This window comes from Equus quagga, chromosome 4 (genome assembly GCF_021613505.1).
Source record: "Equus quagga isolate Etosha38 chromosome 4, UCLA_HA_Equagga_1.0, whole genome shotgun sequence".
NCBI classification, from domain to species: domain Eukaryota; kingdom Metazoa; phylum Chordata; class Mammalia; order Perissodactyla; family Equidae; genus Equus; species Equus quagga.
The window spans coordinates 44,636,648-44,658,013 of NC_060270.1; the positions used below are offsets into that span (position 1 = coordinate 44,636,648).

Consider the following 21,366-nt stretch of genomic DNA (forward strand, 5'->3'; position numbering starts at 1 on the left):
AAGGATTGTGGCTACCAAAGGAATATAAGAAAACAAAATTAATTCTGACTAAATTCTTGACCAACGTTCTCTACTTTCTTCTTAGTTTTCTGACTTGTGTTTTAGTTTAGAATTTGCATTTCTCTCATTAGTACTCAAACACAGAAATTCTAATGATCCTCTGTCAAAAAAATATCCAGGGGGCTGGCCTGGTGGTGTAGTGGTTAAGTTCACATGCTCTGCTTCAGCAGCCTGGGGTTCACAGGTTTGGATCCTGGGCGCAGACCTAGCACCACTCATCAAGCAACACTGTTGCAACATTCTACATAAAGTAGAGGAAGATGTGCACAGATGTTAGCTCAGCAACAATCTTCCTCAAGCAAAAAGAGGAAGATTGGCAGCAGATGTTAGCTCAGGGCCAATCTTCCTCACACACAAAAAAATCCAAAGATGTTTCTTTGGTCAAAATATTTTGTCATGCATATACACACTATTTGTGGCTCATACCACACACACAGTTTTACAAACTTTTCACAGTGGTACATGGTCAAAATCTTTAAATTGGAGTAGATGGCAGAGAGTCAGCACTTGAAGCTTGCCCAGAGTTTGTTCAAGGTTCCATCATGCATTCCTCTGCTTAGAAAGTGTACTGAAATTAACTTTTGCTTTAAAACAGACCTCCCTACATTGTGTCTCATTAACTGAAGATTCTTCATTCTGATAACTTCTTACCTCTTTTCTCGCCTCTTTAAGCTTGAAATTTTGGAACATATTTTCAACTAAATCCTGGAAGCAATATGCTGTATTGAGTACCTCACAGCTTCAAGGTCATAACCATTGAAGTGCCACACCTTTTAGAACACAGGTTAAGCCAATAAACAGCTAATATTGCCAATGATCCTATAATAATTGGTTCATTCCCAAGTTTTCTTAGTGACAAATCTTAGGTAAACTCAAGGCACTTGAGCAAGTTTATTCAAGAATATTTATCTATCCTACACCAGGACTTTCTATAGTTTGGCATACCTAAAGTTCAGGTTCTAGAGTTAGTCATTTTTTTTTTTTTATTTCGAAGATCTTTGGATCTTAAATCAACACAGATAGATGTGTCCCCTCAGGCTCCATGACTCCCTTTCTAGATCAAGTTCCAGTTACCTTGAGTTCTAGAATCTCAGAATTCCCTGCTCAAATGGCCCCATATCTGCTCCCAGTGATTGGGCAGCCCTTTTTTCCAGGTCCATCATCCCCAGGGATGACTGTGCCTCCAGTGTGCAACCCTAGGCCCAGGGAGTAGGCAAGGAACAGCTGTTTAGGGGTGTTAAGGACTATGCTTAAAAGTGCATACCATGGTGTTCACACACCTGTACACAAAGCCCCTCATGGTATGGGACAGAGTCAAGAATGGGCAGAAAAAGAAGGGTAGGCCAAGGATCAAGGATCAGGGGCTGGGGGTCAGTTCTTCCTCTGTCATCACATTTTGGCATAGTATTCTCAGGAGTCCGAGAACATTAAATTCAAAGCTTCCTCCCCAATAATTTTAAACATGCACCTGTCAGATCAGGAGGGAAGAACATATTTTATTTAGCAGGTTTTTTTAGCTTGATTTATAACATTTAAACATTTAGCATTTAGTATATGGTATAATGGCCTCCATTTGTAGTGTTGCCTCATACCCTGAAACATTAGGGGAAAGCCAGGTCATTGCTTCACCTACGAGCAAATTAAAGACAAGTCAGTTGAAGTAGACTAGCTTTCAGAGTCAACTAAGAAGCTGAAAATAGAGCGGGGGGTGGGCAGAGTGGGAGTAGAAAATTATATAGAAAAGACAAGGGATGAAAAAAGAAAGAAAGGATATGACAAGTAAGACCATATGTGCAGGAAATGGTCAAAGAAGTCAGACCAAAGAAGAGAGAGAAAAGAAAGTTGAGAAAAGAAGTGAGAAAAAGAATAGAACATACAAAATAGTTTAGAAGACAGTAGCTATAGATAGAAGCACTGGGCTGGGAGTAGGGAGAATTAAGTCTGCACTTACCCTTCTTAACTCCTTCAGTCAAGTTACCAAATCTCTCTAAGCTTCTATTTCCTTTTTCTACAGATGAATAGATTAAACTACCTGGGTTCAATGATGCATGTTCCTCTTAGGGTCAATGAATCTACAAGAACTTCTTATCAATAAGTCCATCAAAGAGAGTCTGGGCCGGGCACACCTTTGGACCCACCACTCTTAAGACCATCTTCTCACTAAAGAAGCCTCTGATCTTACTTTGACCACCTGGATTGTCCAAAATCACCCCTGAACTGGTGGGAATTTGCAAACTGATGATAGCCAACAGAGCTACCATTCCTAACCTGGGTCACTTGGCCAGCACAGAGAGAAGAAGTGCCCTGAATTTAATGCCAATATTTCACCATGAACAATGTCATAATCTGATTTTACTATTTCTAAGAATAGATCCCAGCAATATTGATACAAAATTTCTTTTTAATTCAAATTCTACATACGTATGCCTGAGTCATAAATCAGAAATTATTTCTAAACATGGAATATGTGTAAACTTTCTAATGGCTCTGATAAAAGTTATCAATGAATAATAGTAAAGTGACAAGATATTTATTTAAAGGAGAGCTGAAAATGACCTTGTGCATTAAACTAGTTTATTTTTTCCTACTTTTACCCACTTATCAGTACTACACAAACACTACACTATTTAGACTTAAAATGTTCTTCATTGATAAGAGAACATTGGGTCAGAATAATTTCAATGCTAAAGCTACTGACAAGAGACTATAGAAATCGAAATACTGATAAATACTTTCTCTTTCAGAATTCTGTTCATTAATTTAAAAATCACAGAAACAGAAGCATCATGAAAGGAGCCTGAATACAACTACAGCTCTCTTGAGATTAATATAAAAGCCAGAACTTTCAGGTGGAAGCAATAGCAACTTTTATAAGCCAACTGGCTTTGGCTTCAATCCATTTTTTTTTTATTTTTTAACATTTATGAGACTTCAAGGCCACTGCTGTATCTTTCTTTGTAGTTTCTGCAGAAACATTTGCTTATTAAAAAAGCAAATAAAACAAGCTTCTGTGTGAAACACTATAAGCTGTGAAACAGATGTTGAAGATCTGAAATTCCAGATGCAAATAAATAGTATAAGAAGTTGTGACCTTTAGAGAATGGACAAAGAAATTCGTTCATGGCCATAGACATCATCCACAGCTGTATGAGCTCTGGATATGTCATTTCCTTCTGGAGTTTATAGTTAGAGAGTATGTGTTCCAAAACTGCTCTTAACATTTTAATTATTCTCAAACGTTACCTAATTAGTTCCCAAAATGGTCTTAGACGTCAAAATATTCTACTTAAAGAAATGTGTCATTATCATTGAAATTAGAAGAGACAAATTTGTCCATCTCTTCATCTTCCAAAATTAACTTGGAAATAAAATTATAGACTCTATTTTTTTTGTAAAAGAATATATAAGTTACTGTAAGAAAAGATTAATAGCAGTTTTGTCATTATATATAAATGATGGGTTCATTTTAAATCCAGTTAAGAAATATCACCCACTTCAAGCTATTGCTTAACTCGAGAATCATCATAGCTGAAATGTTTAGAACCTTCATGAAGGAAACTAGGAAAAATAAGAATTAAGCATCGTAGCATTACAGTGTTCTATGAGATGTAGAGGGAGATAGAAAGCATTCTAGAACTACTTCATTTGATCTGGAAAACCTTGAGAAACAGCAGAAGACTAGGGCAAAGAGCCCAGAAATGTGGTGTTAGAGTGCTAGGTTTGAATCTTGATTCTATCACTTAATAGATGTGTGATGTTGGCCAAGTTACTTGACTACTTTGTGCCTCAGTCTCATCTTTAATGTACTTTCCTCCTAAGTACTAGTTATGAGTACAAGAATTAAATGAAACGGATTAACTTGTTTAAAGGACTCAGTAAAACAATGCCTACTACAAATGTTATAGGAGTGTTCGTTAAATATAATTGTCTTTGATACCACCCTGCCTCTATCACTTCACCGAATATTAGAAGCCCTCTTAGCCAATATGATTTGTCCCACTGGCTGGCAAGTTAATTATTTAGAAGCTGGTTCAGTTAAATAATTGGTAAAAAAAAAAAAAAAAAGAATACATATGTAAAATCTTGTGTGTTAAATTAAAACCTGTGAATGCATGTTTCTTGGCCAATATTTTGATGTAGAGCCAAGGCCTTTTCTCTGAACATCACCCGTTGAATAAAGTTCTGTTATTTCTTTCACATCCTAGATATTACCTACATTTCAAGTTGCCTTTTATTTAAAGTAGAATTATTAAAGATATCTGTGAAGTACAGTCCAGATTACTACAGTTTCCCCCAATCTACTTATCAGTTCTTTATTAGCAACTCATCTTGTAGAGTGTTATCACTGTAGGTTTCTTAGAAGTAATTTTTTTCATACTCATGATTCACAAGTTTATGCAGCAATTAAACTATTTAGTTATTAATAACAAATGCAAAGGGCATATAGAGATCTGAGAATATAGTTGACTCCAGCAAGCATACCACTGAACCTGGGATAACACAGATGTGCAGAAATTCAGAAAGGATCTTACCATGATGAGCTTCAAGAAGCCTTGACCATTTATCACTGTGTTTTAAGGAATGAGTATTTGCCAGTGAATCCCACAAGTTGGTCAAGTGTAAATCAGTTAAGAGTATTTCCATTGTACTTTCTTTATTTGATTGTCTATATGTCTGAGTCCCAATCTAGACTCTGAACACTTTGAGAGAACGGGGCCATATTTTATTCATCTTTGTATTTCCAACATTGTGATGGATTACAAGTGCTTAATAACTGCTGACTAAATAGATGAATGAGTTTGAATGAACAAATATCTGAATAAATCACAACGGAGTCGCCCTATATTCTTAACTTAAATATTGCCAAATTTACAAAGTGGTCTACCATTACACCCACCTGTAAGTATTATCATTGAAATTATCAAAAACTTCATTATAAAACAAGTTCCCTCATAACAGGGAGGATCACAAGATAATCTCTGAAAACAGTATTAGAGTTAAAATATAGTGTGTACGCTATATATTGTCATCCAATGATGACAAGTATTTAGAATAAATGTTCTTATTTAGAATTCCAAGCAAGGACAATTGCTAGGGGAAATCTGTCCTCCTCACAGCCATTTAAAAATATTAGGCAATTTGAAGTATGATCTTTTGAATTATCCATTTGAGTCTTAAGAGTTTCTCAATTCTTTGTTTTTTCAATATCTGTCTCATATTTCAATTTCTTCTGTTTATTCCTCAGGCTCTTGGAAGCATACAGCAACTTTAATAGCACTCCCTCTGTGACAGGCACTTCATATACTGTACAATCACAGCTTTTCAAAGCTGCTCTATAACTGCTGATTTGTTGATTAGGGTTTAACCTTCTCTTCTAAAGGAAGGCTTCTAAGAAGCAGAATTCTTTGTAAAGTCACAGTTTATGAGAGTGTTATATTCCCTACTTCATGCTGTTTGTCAGGTGAATGGGATGGCAATACCCAAAGATGACCAGAAAATACACACACGGGTTTATATACAATCACAGTTCCAATCCTTGAAAAAGAGCAAAGTTGAACACCTTGTCAGATATTATAAAGAATGAAGTAGACTAGTTTAACCAAGGCCGGTTCCCCAAAGAGGCATTGCTCCAAGTGTGGTCCAGAGACCTTCAAAGGTCCCCAAGATCAAAACTATTTTCATAATACTAGTGACATTACATGCATTCACATTCTCATTTCACTCTAAATTCACAAGTGTGCAGAGTACAAAAAGTTCTTTAATATGGTTTCAGATTCCACATTGAAACTAATGTTTAGGAAACTAATACTTGTTTCAATGTAGTATCAAAAATAAATAAACTTTATCATATGAAAAGACAGACATTTGCAAAAATATAAAATAATGTCATTCTTCTAATTTACATTTTCTTACCTTGGGAAATATAATTATCTTTTGTAAAATAAGTCATTACATTCATTTGTAACAAATTTATTATTGATATTTTAAATGAATTAATAAGTTAATTTATACATTTTTCTAAGTCTTAATTTTTAATATGGCAAATATTTGCACGTTAGCCACATAAACAAAAGCTCTTTTCTTTGGAGTCTTTGTTACTTTGAGGAAAAACGGGTTTTTAGGACAAAATGTTTGAGAACTGCTGACCTAAATGAAGCAAGTCTGTTGTGAAAATCATAATGCCATGTATTTTGACCAACACTGAAAGTGCTTTTCCTAAGACAAGCTACAAAGAAAAGTAATACACTAGAGAAAATACTAAAGAACCCCTTTCAACCCTGTTTCCACTTGGTACATTTTGAAGAAGAAAAGGTAAAATCTCATTTCTAAGTGACATTACATAAGTTTCTCAGCTATCAGTATGAAACAGATTCTATGAGATATTGCAAAACATCGGTACAACTTATACATACTTGCACATAACGATTAGCTTCCTTACAACAATGAGAGTGACTAAGTTCCAAACAGAAAATGTAATGAAAGAAGGATCTCTAATTCAAGTAGGATAAATTCTTTTCCTACTTAGTAGAATAAAAGATGAAGAATCAACAGGCAAACGATGACTGACTTTGCTCCAAAATGCGTATTGTATCTGCAAATTGTAGTATTGTATCTGCACAAATTATCATTTTATCCCATAAAATTGCCTTAATATTACAATTCACACAGAAACACACTCATCCTGCTGCTTATCAGTTTAAGAATCAGAACTGATATCAAAGTCATCTAACTTAAAAAGAATTAATAAGAGTTTCAAAACACCTATGCTACTTGGTTTTCGGTCGCTGGGTTACTAAATGATTTTGAAACAATTATGCAAAAACTTCTGCTATATAAAAGCTATAATACTCCTTTATCTCATTATCGTTTAAATGTTAAATACTCCATTATAGAGGTAAATTGGGTTTAAAATAGAATGTTTCCAGCAGAAGAGCATAAAACATAAGGTTAAATAGAGTGAGGAACCAGGGCTACAATTTGTGGTATGAAGTTTGCTAGCCATGGATTGATCTTTTGATATACTAAGAAAGCCAGACCCTCTGACATGCCCTATAGAGAGTAAGTGTACTGATCTGGAACAAAAATTATGGGAAACAGCTGTTAAGTGACAGAAGAAATGTGCATTGGACCACCAGGCTGTCATAAATATTGCACTCAATCAGAAAGCATCTGTCTTTTCATTTCCTTTTCAGCAATCTCTGCATTGTATTTATCTGTGCAGAAGGCTTCTCCTAACAGGTGCAACAATGTTTACAAATTGAAAACGTTATTTAAATGAAGCTCACAACTAGAGACGTTTCAATTAACAGGGCAATATCTTAAGGAAGGAATAATTCTAACATTTGGCAAATCTATAGATTGCTTTGCATTTGTGAAATTTAATTATTGGAAAATTAGAGTATAGACGCCAAGAAAAGCTTAAGACGAAAGGTGCTCTAAGCAATTTTATGCAATATGTTAGCATCCAGAGAAACTACAGGGAAAAGATACTGATGGGAATAAGGAGAACATGAAATATTAGGAATAGATATTATAAAATGTCATGTTTCATCAAAAAATAATTTTAGAACTAATAATGTCCTCTACGTCCATAAAAAGTGACACCTGTTCCAATAGTTTATTTTCATACAGTTAAATTTTTCTCCTATTATCATCATTCACTTGTTGAACTTGAATATAACAGGCCCATAAACAATTTTAGCGCATAAAAAAATTTAGTAGAAATACTTTTGCACTATAATCACCCAAATAAATTTTAAATAGATAATTTCTTCAAAACCGTGAGTATAACCATAAAATCAGCTCCCTTAGAACACATGTATGTTTTAAAGTGAATGGGAATGTAGAATTATCAACTCTTTTACTCAAAATGATTGCAGAGACGATGAACTCAGTTCCTACAGAGGCCAGGCAGGTAATACAGGTGACACAGTCTGACAAAATACGTGGTCTTTTAGGCTGATCATCATATTTCCCAATTTTTGATAGAAACAGGTATTGAAGAAATACTCTTCTTAACTATACTCTAGGACAAACAACATGACAGACTAATAAAGAACATGGAAGGCTGGTGGGTAATTCACAATTTAGCTGATTGTTTCCATGGAAAAAAAGAACACAATGTTACCAGAAATCCAGTTTTTCAATACAGTGCAGGACAAACAAAATACATCCGCGGACTGGATCTTGCTCTTGGGCTTCCAATTTGTAACCTTTCATGTAATAGTTAGGAATATGGGCTAACTGTTAAAGAGACCTGAGGTCACATTCTATCTTGGCCATTTATTAGCTTTATAACCTTGGATAAGCTACTTGATTTTAAGCTCCATTTCATCCTCAGCAAAGAAAGTGTTAATAATAATAGCTGACTTATAAGGATATTACAAATATTAAAAGAGATGAGGTAAAAATCCTTAGCACAGAAAGTACTCTATAAGTAGTAGATATCACTTTCATTGTATGTATAATATATATTATATATTGCAAATTCATGTAAGCCCTATTTTCCTTATCTACTTCACTAATTGACATAGGATAAATATTCTTTAATCATGGAGAAAGGCTTTCAATGTTTATAATTCTTCTTAATAACTGTATACATACATTTATGATGGGTTAACACAGAAAGTAAAGGTTATTATCTGCTCTTTGGAGAGTTCACCACACAAAATTATTTCATCTCAAGCATTCATATTTTGTAAGGGACAAATCCATTAAAAAATTTTTCCGCACTAAAGCAATATAAACAAGGTCATTTGTTATAAAGCATAGGGGATTCTCTTTTAATTACTTTTTTGGAGACAAATATAATAAAAACTTATTTTGATGACGGGAGTTAGACATTCTGGATATAATTTAAAAAGCAGACTAGCTCCTTCAGACTCAGCCAGTTGTAGCAGATAGACTTTAGCCTTAGAAATTTCACAGTAATAATAGCACCTTCTTAGAACTTTACTGGGACCTGTTTCCGTATCTTCCTCCCATTGACATCTCAGATCCTCCAGCTGATCCTCATCAAATTGCACCTCTTTGGGCTTAGAGGCTTGTTTTCCTTAGCAATTAACAAGCTCCTCCCTTCCGCTAATGTGTTCTTATCTAAAAAGTTTAGAAATTCTCCCACTAATATGTTGGACCTACAGTCAGACAATGATATTTGTGATGATAATTGCCATTGATGGGGGCCTTATTATATGCCCGGATGTTAGCTAAGCCCTTTACATTCATAGTCTCATCTACCCCTTACCATGACTCTATAAAGTAGATTCCATAAGTATACTAAGGTTCTCATCTGTAAAATAATTCTGAAAGAGGTTAAATCATTTGTCTAGTAAGTATCAGAGTCAGGAGTCAATTACGGTTCCATTCCTATGGCTATCCTATACCGCCTCTCTAAAGTTTTGGCTTAAAACTCAAGCAAGATGGGGGGCTGGCCCGTGGCCGAGTGGTTAAGTTTGCGTGCTCCACTGAAGCGGCCCAGGGTTTCGATGGATCGGATCCTGGGCGCAGACATGGCACCACTCATCAAGCCATGCTGAGGCAGCATCCCACATAGCACAACTAAAAGGACCCACAACTAAGAATATACAACTATGTACTGGGGGTCTGTGGGGAGAAAAAGGAAAAAAAGTAAAGTCTTAAAAAAAAAAAACAAAACTCAACCAAGATGAATTAGACGTGTGTTGAGTAAAAGCTATCATTCGACATGTCAACATGACAGGAGCTGGATGGGTTGAGATGGGTGGATGATAAAAGAGGTATTAAAAGATATTAGACAGGAAAATTAATAATGAGTTAGTTTCTTAATACATCAATTTCATTAAAGTGCATACAGTGGGCTTAGTAAAAGAAAAGATACCTTTACACATTTAACCCATTTTTAAACAACAATAGCACATGAAAATCCAAATTTAGAAAACAGATATATCACAATGATTACTTTTGCATTACCCAAGAACTCATCTCACCACAATAAGATTCACCCCGAGTTTCTCCCTCCATGAATTTAAGTTGTTAGTAATAATTAGCTCTTTAGGAACTAAGGGGTGGAGGGTAGAGGGTTGCAGAGAAACATCAAGCTAAATATTGCTAAAAAGCTATCAGAAATTAAAATACTGCATATCTGAAGCAGAACCTATAAAATACAATTTAAACACAACTTTTCAAGAACATCTATAATTGAAATACAAAGCAGGCTTTATTCTATTTTCCAACTACTATTTTGTTAATGTAATAATTACTTCAAGCAGGCCACCCCTGAGGCTTTCAAATAGCTCCCAATAATGCATACACAATTCGTAAAAGAAGGTAGAATATTTAACAGGTTTAGACCTACAGAGAAACAGTTTCCTGTGACGTACTTCTGAGAAAGATTAAAAGATTTGAAGTCCAACAGATGGATGGACACAGGCTTAATTAAGGTGAATCAGGCCTCTGTGACATTTTTTGGAAAAAAGCTTCCTATCTTCAGAAAAAAAGAAGTATCTTTTTTGGCAGACAAACTATTGACAAACTTCGGGCAGCTAATCCACAAGACTCACACAACGATACATTTCCCCTTGGGCAAAGAGAGGAGAATCTATTGCACATGTCATCTGTTTCTGTGACTACTGAAGATTACAATTATGTTTTGATGTTAAACCAACTATTGCAAATTTCTTGGTGCAAAGCACACTGAAAATGTGAGTGACAGTATAAATCTTTTTAAATTGAATTCAAGCTATTGAAAAGAGCTGACGTTTTCAAATATTGTTACAAAGCCTCTGAAGAACAAGAACAACTCTCAATGCAGCAGCTTCCTATAGTGACCTATTGATAAGAAAGACAATAGCCAGGATGAAAGCAAATTCCGCATGTCTGCTCTATTGCGTGTGTGTGTTTTGCATGTTTAGGAAGAATCACCTGTAACGCTTTGATGTCCTCATAAGCAAACTGCACCGTGGGAACTCCAAGATGGTTGATGAAATAATCGGCATCACCTCGTATCTGTACGGAACTGACATTCGTTCCCGGGCAGTGAGCTCTTCTGGAACAGTTGAAATTACTTTTCTGAAAAACATAATTTAAATTGTTAGCACACACACCATGCTTCTTGGGTCATCCCAAAATCAATGCTCCTCAAAATGTAGTTCAAAGAACAGTAGCATCAATGTCACTCAGGAACTTGTTTGAAATGCAAATGCTGAGGCTCCACCCAGGTCCTCCCTAATGGGAGTCTTTGGGGTTGGAGCCCAGGAGCCTGTGTGGCAACACACCTCTGTGATTCTGATGCTCACTGAAGTGCAACTAGCACTCGCCTAAATCAAGCTTTGTTTGCTGTTGTTGCCTTAAAAGCTTTTTTACCATAGATTTATTATGAATTGTAATGACTTAAATTTGAAATATTTTAAAAGAATGTTGAGTCCTTGAAAAGGTTTAGAGTATTTTGCTTTTTTTTTTTTCATTTTCCCATAAATTTAAAGGATGGCTTGGTAGGATATAATTTCATTCATCTTAAAGAGTTTTTCAAAAACAGCAGAAGAAATTTTCTCTATTTCTTCTTAAAAGTCTATTTCTACATGTCTTAAGAGTATATGCCAACAAATATTGTGGGCCATAGAGAATCAAAGCTGAGTGCAACCTGTGGGGAAATATAAGATGATAGACTAATATTTCTTAAACTAAGAGTTGGTTAGCATGCAAAATCAATAACAATAGCTTTACAAAAATTGAACAAAAGATAGTAAAAAAAATCAAAAACAGGTAAACTAAGGGTTTCTATAATTAATATTGATTAAAAATGTCTTCTTTAATAAAATTTCTGGGGCTGGCCCTATGGCCCAGTGGTTAAGTTCGCACAATCTGCTTTGGTGGCCTGGGGTTCGCCAGTTCGGTTCCTGGGTGTGGACCTACACATCACTCATCAAGCCATGCTGTGGAGCCATTCCACATTGAAGAACTAGAATGACTTATGTCAAGGAAAATAATCCATAACCAATCTATAAATGAAAATTTGGGTGAGGTTATTCTGAGCTGAAATCTGAGGACCATGGCCCGGGGCCTTTCTTCCCAAAGGAAGAAAGGGCACCGAAGAAGTGGGGTGCACAGAGCAGTTATATACCCCCAAACAGGGTGTTTCCCATAAGATTGAAATGTCCCTCCCACAACAGTCACAAGATTGCCCTGTCAGTACAGCACTTGATGGACACAGCAGGTAGTGGATCTGCCATCTTGGTGGGCGTAGCAGGATGCAAGTCTATTGTCTCCAGCTGGGCGGCCACAGGTGAGCGCAGCAATCAGTTCCTAGCCTAAGGAAAGATGCTTAATCCTTAAGGGAATGCCAACGTTGGGAGGGGGAGGGAAGTTGCACCTTTATCTCAAGGGTCTTTGTTCCTGCCATAGGGAATATCTAAAGCAGATATACAATGCATGCTCAACAGCCATGGTCAGGCTCTTTTGGGAAGACGAGGTCAGGCCGAATTAGGTTTATACCAAATGGCTTCCTCATATTCTCCAATATATCCTATTGCTTGCCATTTTTATTTGTCACTTACAACTAGGATATACAACTATGTACTAGGGCTTACTGGGGCTTTGCAGAGAGGAAAAGAAAGAGGAAGACTGGCAACAGATGTTAGCTCAGGGCCAATCTTCCTCACCAAAAAGTATAAGATAATAAAACAAAATAATAATAAAATTTCCAAAAATCTAGAATCTTTCCGAGATCCTGTTGTCTCAAGTGTGAAACATGGAAGAATACCAATCTCCTTATCAGTAATCATGAGGGAAGTGAGACAATAGCATAACAATATCATATTTAATACCAGGCAAAAATTATGCATTCAGTACATATTTGCCATTGAATCAAGACATGGACTCTTCAGTCTCCCCATACTTCTTTGGTGTGACATAATTCCAAAAATACTTTTAAATATAACACATCAAAAGATTTGGAAATATGCAGTTTAATATTCATAAAATGAGTTGTTCCAATTTTTTTAACTACAGTGTTAGATTTTTCAAATGTAAAATAATGGTTCAATATCTATCCAATTTTCTTTGCGGGCATAATAGAAAGATCTTTGCAATGAAGTTAAAATCAATTAAAATGGAAAGGCTGTGTGAGTGTTTACAAACAAGGCAAGATTTTGGCTTAATGTGATTTACAAATATCTTGGGTAATTAAGCACTTTGCAAAAAGAAAGTAAAAAGCATGTTCTACCACAAAGTCTAATCAGTGGCAACCTAATGCTTCTTATGGTGACTCTCACCAAGTTGTTTCTTTTGAAAGCCTAATTTTCTGAAAGGAGAGTTAATCCTTTTTCACTTCCCAATATACGCCTGGGGCGAAGACTCCTGAAAGTTTTATATCAACCTGGGGCAGCGTAGGTAGGATCTTAAATGTTCCCAAAGACCAGCTACCCTTAAGTACTAAATCATGAAAAGCAAACTACTTCATATCATGCAAAAATCATCCCAAGTGTTTTTGAGATCTAGCTGTTGAAAACTGGCCCCTTTAAAGGTATTTGTTTAGCTAGTATAGATTTTTTTTTCTAATTGAGTTGGAATGCCTTGGGCAGGCAAGACATTTACCATTGTCCCAACAGTAGTGTTTTCTGCTCAGCCTACTTCACTCATTCAAATTTACTGAATGGTGGCCTAGAGGTATTTGAATTTGTGAAACTTAGATTGTTGAACTTATTCATGTTATTAAGGAAGATTTGATAGAATCCAGTCTTTTCTTCCCCAGATGCCTGGCCAAGGAAATCGAAATCATTTTTATAAATGGTTTACTTTCCCTTTACTGCAGCAACATCTATGTCTATTTGAGACATGGATCCCACTCAATATCAATGGAAATATAGGTTTGGCTTTAATTTCATTTTGCACACATAATTCTTAATATCCTCTGCAAATATGAGCCATGCTCCTTAGATAGAAATTTTTTTCTCAACAGAAGAATGGCATGGATCAAAAATTGACAATTCTAAATTTGACAATATATGTCTCTGAAAGAATTAAACTTTTAAAAATAAATGTGGTACTTAAATATAATATTTGATATTATTTTCTTTCAGTTATCATTGTTATATAAAAGCTTCCCTCTGACAAAAAGTATCAGCTTCCCACACGTGCAAGTTCCTAAGAGGCACAAACGGCCCTACTCCAAGCAGGCCTGCATTCTGTGTTTCCTCTAACAGATACACAAAGCACTGTTCTTGTTTAGCCCCACCTTTTTATTGGGCCAAGGCTTTTGAAGCCAGTACAAATTCTCCTCTAGTCTGTTCTTGTCAGGGCTACTCCCACTGTATAGCTTTAATATTTCCCTTGCATTCTGTTTCCCTTATTCTTTCTAGCTACATCACTATTTACATGTTTTGTATTTTCAGGCAAATCAAAAGGCAATATCCAGCCTTCAAGATTACATTCCCTAAAGTACTTCTGCATTCTTTTCCCTACTCTGACTTGCTTTACATCATCCACTTATCGAAAACTTTTTCTTTCCCCTAAGGGGTTGTACTGCCACCTCTGTCATATGTAAACTCTTTTTGTAAACCAACTAAATGGCAACAGAACCAGCATCATCTAGGATTGTTTTAAAATCATATTTTGAAGGTTAAGATCTATTAAACCACATCTATGGTGCTAAAAATGGACTATTTATTAAGGGAGGATAGAGTACAGAACAATAGGGTTGAGTGATCCAAGGAATAGCTGGGGCCTATAAGCTGGGAGCACTTGGCTATTGAGCGTCATGTCAAAATTAAGCCTAAAAGAAAGGTAAAAGCTTCAAGAAAGCCAATCCAAGAATGGGGCATGAGGGACAACACAGAGTTCCCTGAGGAGCCCTCCTGAGGCCTGTTCCTTACCTACTGAGCCCAGAGTTCCCTTGTAAAATTCTGCAGAGTATTTATCTTAGCAGTCCACTACTTTTCTCCTCTTTCTCTCTCCACCTCATTCTCTACTGCCTACTCCTGTTTAACCACTGATGAGGAGAGCAAGCACTTCACCCTCAAGTCTTATTTTGTTCTTTTGTTCCTAACCAGTTTCAGAGTAAAATAGGATTAAAAAGAACACAGTTTTCAGATTGGATTGTTTTTCCCAAGCCATTTTGTTCTAGAGATTTCCCTTAAGAGGAGAACATTCCTGGCACAGAAACTCTATCTTCTAAATCTTTTTCTTATTCATCACTTTAAAATCCAGGCCAAATTCACAGATCTTAAGTGACCCTAAATCTATATTCTACCCTAATGTGAATTGATTTCCTACACAGCACTTCAGTGAATTATAATAGATCCATATCAGGTAATAGATACTGATCTACTCAACCCCTGTAAACACAAATATCTGACAGGAAAGTAGAAAGAAACTTTGATTTCTTCATTTTGCTAGAAGTTAGCCACCATGGTAAAGAGAAGGTTGGTAACAAATTTGTGCAGGTCAATTAATTTTTTAAATTTATTTACAAGGCTGAGTAAATTCAAATTAAGTATTTCATCTAAGGAGTTCAAAATGCTCCATACTTAACGTTTGATAACAAGCATTTTTATTCCAGTTCATAAAGTAAGCAAGTTCAGGCAAAGATTGTAGTTATGTCACTTGTTTAATTTCCTACAAGTCGGTTGAAGACCCGAAATGAAATCACTGTCTCAATCCTAAGGCTGCAGGCTCTTTGCAAGTATACTTTTAAGCTAAAAGACAAAACCTCATAGTAGATGATCATATAAGTGAAATATAAAGAAATTAAGTTGACATTTGCATTAGTTGAATAAAGACACCAAGACACATTGGTAAGTTTCTAAAGTATTTAAAAATCTGTTTAATAATTCAAACTTTTGATTTCTCCCACATTGTTTTCCCCTGCACATGTTCACACTACATAGATAAGAAATCTAAGTTGATTATTCAAATAGCAAGAGAAGCATAACATTCAAAATAAAAGTTCCATATTCTACACATTATAGGAAAATTAAAGCTTTTTTTTTCATTTCAGTATTATTCTTTTAACTTTAGTTGTGTAAAAACAACTTATCTCCCTAATCTTACTGGTTTTCACAGTATAGAAATGTTCCAATTGTGATAATGATGCCCAAGGTATTTAAAAGTGATTTCTTATTACAGGCACTGAGATGGTTAATTGTTTGTGTCAACTTGACTGGACCAGCAGGAGGTGCCCAGATAGTTGGTCAAACGTCTGTATTACTAAAATGCAAATTTGTGTTTTAATATTTAGATAACTGTCTGATATAATTGTTTTCCTTTGTAACCCTGTGTATTTTAATTTAAACATTTTAAAACATCATTTCTGAGAATGGGTCTGTATAGGACTTATCAGTCTGCCACAGGTGTCCACAGGGGGGACTTCTCGAAAAACAGTTCCATCTTACAAAATAGGAAATTGAGGCTCCAAGTCGACAGAATGAGGATTTGATTCCAGATCTTTTCACTCTAACTGCCATGCTCTCTCCTCTCCACCATGCTGATATATGCAGCATACAGACCACATTAATGCAGGTGAACATTCTAATCTTAAATTTGTTCATTCTGGGATTCGACAGGTCTTTTGTTTGATTTTTTAACCAAATTAGATCACTGAATATGAATTGTGTATCTGTGGCATTTCTTCAGAGCTTATTTAGTTACTGTGTGTGTCATGTGTTCTTCATTTATTTAGCTTGTATTTTTATGTCAGTCTGTCAAGTTGATATCCAACACCCAATACTTAATAATGCATTACAGAGCTCCTCAAATAATCTTTGAAAGGAAACAAGAGCTATGTTTACTGACTTTCTTTAATATTTTAAACTAGAAACTTATTTCAGTTATCCTAAACACCACCATCTGATAATGAGTTTCTTAGGCATAAAATATACTTTCAAAATGGTAAAAGTTTTAAAAAATAAATATGCTGCCGTGTCTTTATTAAAGATTAAATTGAGTAGAGGGATACAAATAGCTTTTATCCTATTATAAAATGGAAATCTTCAACTCATAAAATGGGATTTTCAAAATCTCCAGTATCTCAAAGTTTCTGCAATGGTTTAATATTCCACTTACAGAGTGTTAACAAAGTACTCTCAGCTTTAAATAGTGAAGAATTGCTATTCCTCTAGTATACACAAGTAGAATTGCCAAACGGAAAAACACATTCTCATTCTCATCTCATTCTGTTAACTTTTAAAACTTTAATCTTGTTTTGAAATGTGGAGAAATGTTACTTTGTATTTGAAACACTTCAGATTACATTTAAAATATATTTACGCACTAGTGAATGTTTTCACGATCACTCACAGAGTAAAAATGGAAAATGAAAACATTGTCCCTTGTTTTTACTCCAACTTCTGACTGATGTCTCCTCCCAACCCCAACTCTACTTCATTTCCCCTTCCTCTTCCCTCATCATCTTAAGGTCCTCAACCAATAGACACATGATGGCGGAAGACCTATTTCTTTTCTACTGCTCTTCACTTAAGGTTTTGTGTAACAATGGAAACAAGGATGTTATTTAAAAACATTGAAGTTATTCACATTTCCACCAAATTGTTGAGTTAAAATAAAAATCTCCACTAGTATAGTAAAATAGTATCCACCCTCTGGTATCTTATACCACAATACATTCCAAATGAATCCATTTTTTAAATGTAACAATTGAAATCATAAACACACAGAGGAAACGAAGAAAGGTCATTTTTTAAATCTTACAGTAGGAAAGACCTTTCATGACAACAGATCTAGAAGATAAAAAAGATTATTTCGTCCAACTACATAAATTATAACTTTTCTGCATGACAAAAAATTACCATAAACAAGGATAATTGAAAACCTGGAAAAAAATAGTTACAATTCATTTCACAGACAAATGGCTAGTTTCTGGAACATATAAAGAAAAAAGACTGATAAGTCAATAAAAAATAGTCAATGAAGGGCTGGCCAGTGGCACAGCAGTTAAGTTCACATGTTCTGCTTTGGCAGCCTGGGGTTCACCGGTTCAGATCCCGAGTGCAGACATGGCACCGCGTGGCAAGCCACGCTGTGGCAGGCAGCCCACATATAAAGGAGAGGAAGATGGGCATGGATGTTAGCTCAGGGCCAGTCTTCCTCAGCAAAAAGAGGAGGAATGGCAGCAGATGTTAGCTCAGGGCTAATCTTCCTCAAAAAAGAAAAGTCAATTAATATGAACTGGCATTTCACAGAAAAAAATAAATATAAATGCCTTTATACATAGAAGACATATATAGTGTCTTTTACATTTACTTAAAAAAAACTTTCGCAAGCTTGATTTCTAAACTGTTATGAAGGATGTGGGAATTCTGGTGCCTCATATATTGCTGAAGAAAAAACTGGTACACATTCCACAAAAGGTTAAATAAATTATATTAAATCCATACAATGGAATACTATGCAGTCTTTAAAAAGAACAATGAACCTATTTATGCACTGATAAAGAACAATTTTCAGGATAAATTTTTAGAAAAAAATAATGTGCAGAAAGACTCTATGAAATGGTCATTTGTGTTTTAAAAAGTAAAAAAAAAGTGTATATTCTTTAATTTATACAAATGATATTTGCCTCTGGGGAGAGGTACTGGTGGAGGAACAGACTTAGGGGGAAGATTTTTCATTGTCTACTTGTTTATTATTTTTGAAATTTCAATCTGTGATTGAATCACTGGCCAAAAATAAATGTTACATTTTTTCAAATACCCTCTGAGCTACATGTTTCCTGTTCCCAATTCCAAGATTCCCTTGATTGTAAGCTATAGCATCAATTTAAAAACAGCTTTTGTTGGGAGGTAGGGAAGAAACAAACGATATGACAGACATCTCCCAGTTCCAGAAATGTTAATATTTTACAAAATGTCTGAGTAGAGACATGGGGTGTTTAGAGTTGTATCACTGACAACTATTTAATCTAAAAAGGTAGACTTAGGACAATCAAAGATGTGTATACCAGGGGCTGGCTCGGTGGTGCAGCGGTTAAGTTCACACGTTCTGCTTTGATGGCCTGGGTGCAGACACGGCACCGCATGGCAAGCCATGCTGTGGTAGGCGCCCCACATATAAAGTAGAGGAAGATGGGCATGGATGTTAGCTCAGGGCCAGTCTTCCTCAGCAAAAAGAGGAGGATTGGCTGCAGATGTTAGCTCAGTGCTAATCTTCCTCTTCAAAAAAAAAAGGTATATACCAATATGGCCCCCTGGCATAATAGTTAAGTTCAGCACGCTCTGCTTTGGTGGCTGAGGTTCACGGGTTCAGATCCCAGGTGCAGATGTACACCACTGGTCAGCTATACTGTGATGGCAACCAACATACAAAGTAGAGGAAGATTGGCACAGATGTTAGCTCAGGGCGAATCTTCCTCAAAAAAGAAAAAAATATATATATATCATTATATATATAAAATGATATATTCGAGAGAGGACGAAGGAAAATAACTACTACTTTAGCTTATTAGGTAAAAACAATTTCTCTTCTAGAGGATTTGGAATGGAGACAGCATGAGGTCTCTGCTAGGGTAGGGGTCACTGAAGAAGACACCGAAAAAAATCAGGATCCTGGGAGAGAATAGAGACTCCAAAGGTAGTGGGGAAAACTGAAAATACAACTCATTCATTTCCTAATCTTGATTTCCTTGAGGACAGTTCTTATTTGCTTATTTGCATGTGTTCGTATTTTCTAGATAAGCATCAAAATATTATCTAAATATGAGTCACCTCCACCAGAAGGAGACACTTATATAAGGATTTACCATTTACAAAGAGACACCGTATTAGATCATGATGCAACCCTGGGAGATGCGTAAAATAAGAATTATTATTCCATTTTACAGATTAAAAGCTTTGTTATCCTCTAGAGACATAAGAATAGCAAGTGGGGTGGCAGGCAGGGATTTCTAATTTAAATTGTTAGATTATTACCCGTCCCCCACTGCCCACCGCCATCCCTGGTCTAGTGAATTCCCCCTCCACACTTAACTAAGAGAATGAGGAAGGATTTCCTCAGTTTGTACGGAAAGAGCTGGTAGGCTGCTGACTAATCAACTAAATTTAAATTCCCTTTGCAGTCTAAGAGAAATCGTGACTTAAAAATAATTTACCAGATAAAAAGACCCCATAGATCCCTCTGCCACTTTGGCACTTCCGTAATAGGTTTTCTGTTGGTCATTCCAATAGCTAAACCTATTTCTTCATGAATTGCAAACTATATACAGAATGACAACCCCAGAGCCCTTCCAAAAACTGCACTCTGATTATATCTAAATGAAACTGTAGGCATACTGGACAAGTAAAGCAGCACCGTCCAAACTGACCTTTGCCCAACACTCTGAATGAAAGCACGCTCCCCCTGGGTACAGTTCCTACAGGACCTTTAATGACCAAAAGGATCAAGGTATAGATTTTATGTCTCTGTGAAGGATAACAACTCTGGCTTCACAATGCTGTTCCATGCTGAGGAATTGGCTGACATAACATAACTTTGGCTATTATTTCACCAGCCTTCTCGAGCTTTGTCTTAAATAGCTTCTCCCAGCCTCACAGGCAATGCTATTTTAAATAATATGGTGTCAGCATTTCAGTGATGTATTCCAGCTGCCAGGCATTAATAAAAATTAACTGAGAAAACTAACTGGTTTTCTAGTCAACGTTAACTGTCTCAGGCTTCAAATATTTTTAATGAAATATTTAAACAAAATCCTCTGTAGATGAAACAGTTTAGTAACTTCCCTTCAAAAAAAAATCAGACATTTCAAAAAAAGTAAAATGAGAAGCAAGGAAACAATTGGAGTTACTCTGCATATATTTAGCATCATTCGGTAGATAGCAGGAAGAAGTTTGCTGTCCTCTCTATGACCAGGGTTACAGGGCAGTTGTAAATCACGGGGGTGTTCTAAGGTTTTTTTTAGAGGTAATTCATTTAATTTTAGCGGGGCACAGGGGAAAAAGCCAAAAAATGCAGACTTAGCAACAGGAGGGCAAAGGGATGTGGGTGGCACACCATCACGTGTTACCATTTCAAGCAAGTTAAGTGCTGAGAGTAAGAAATCAGGCAGAGGAAGTAACACCATCAGCAGTACTATGTCTAACTCTGACAGATGACAGCATCATCACATAATCTTAAAGCCCTTGGCCAAAATAACCATTAGCCTAAGAATAGCTTTGCTAGAATGAGTTCATCAGAGCTTTGTAGCCACTGTTGTATCTAAGGAGCACTGTGCATAGGATACCCAGACGCTACCCACGACCCACACCCCAACACCAATCTCCATGTGTTAGGTTTCTTTGTACCAGACCTAGGGTCATTATTTTGGTCAGAATGTACCAGGAAGTC

General features: G+C 35.9%; 1 protein-coding gene across 7 annotated transcripts in view; it reads right to left on the reverse strand.

The window, feature by feature from the left end:
- The window catches only part of NAALADL2 (N-acetylated alpha-linked acidic dipeptidase like 2), a 1,259,279-nt gene that overhangs the window by 203,075 nt on the left and 1,034,838 nt on the right, over positions 1 to 21,366 (reverse strand). For all 7 annotated transcript variants that reach the window (XM_046659057.1, XM_046659060.1, XM_046659059.1 and 4 more), the window contains one exon: positions 10,960 to 11,106. In XM_046659057.1, the coding sequence (XP_046515013.1) occupies positions 10,960 to 11,106 (147 nt within the window). The remainder of the gene's footprint in view (positions 1 to 10,959; positions 11,107 to 21,366) is intronic.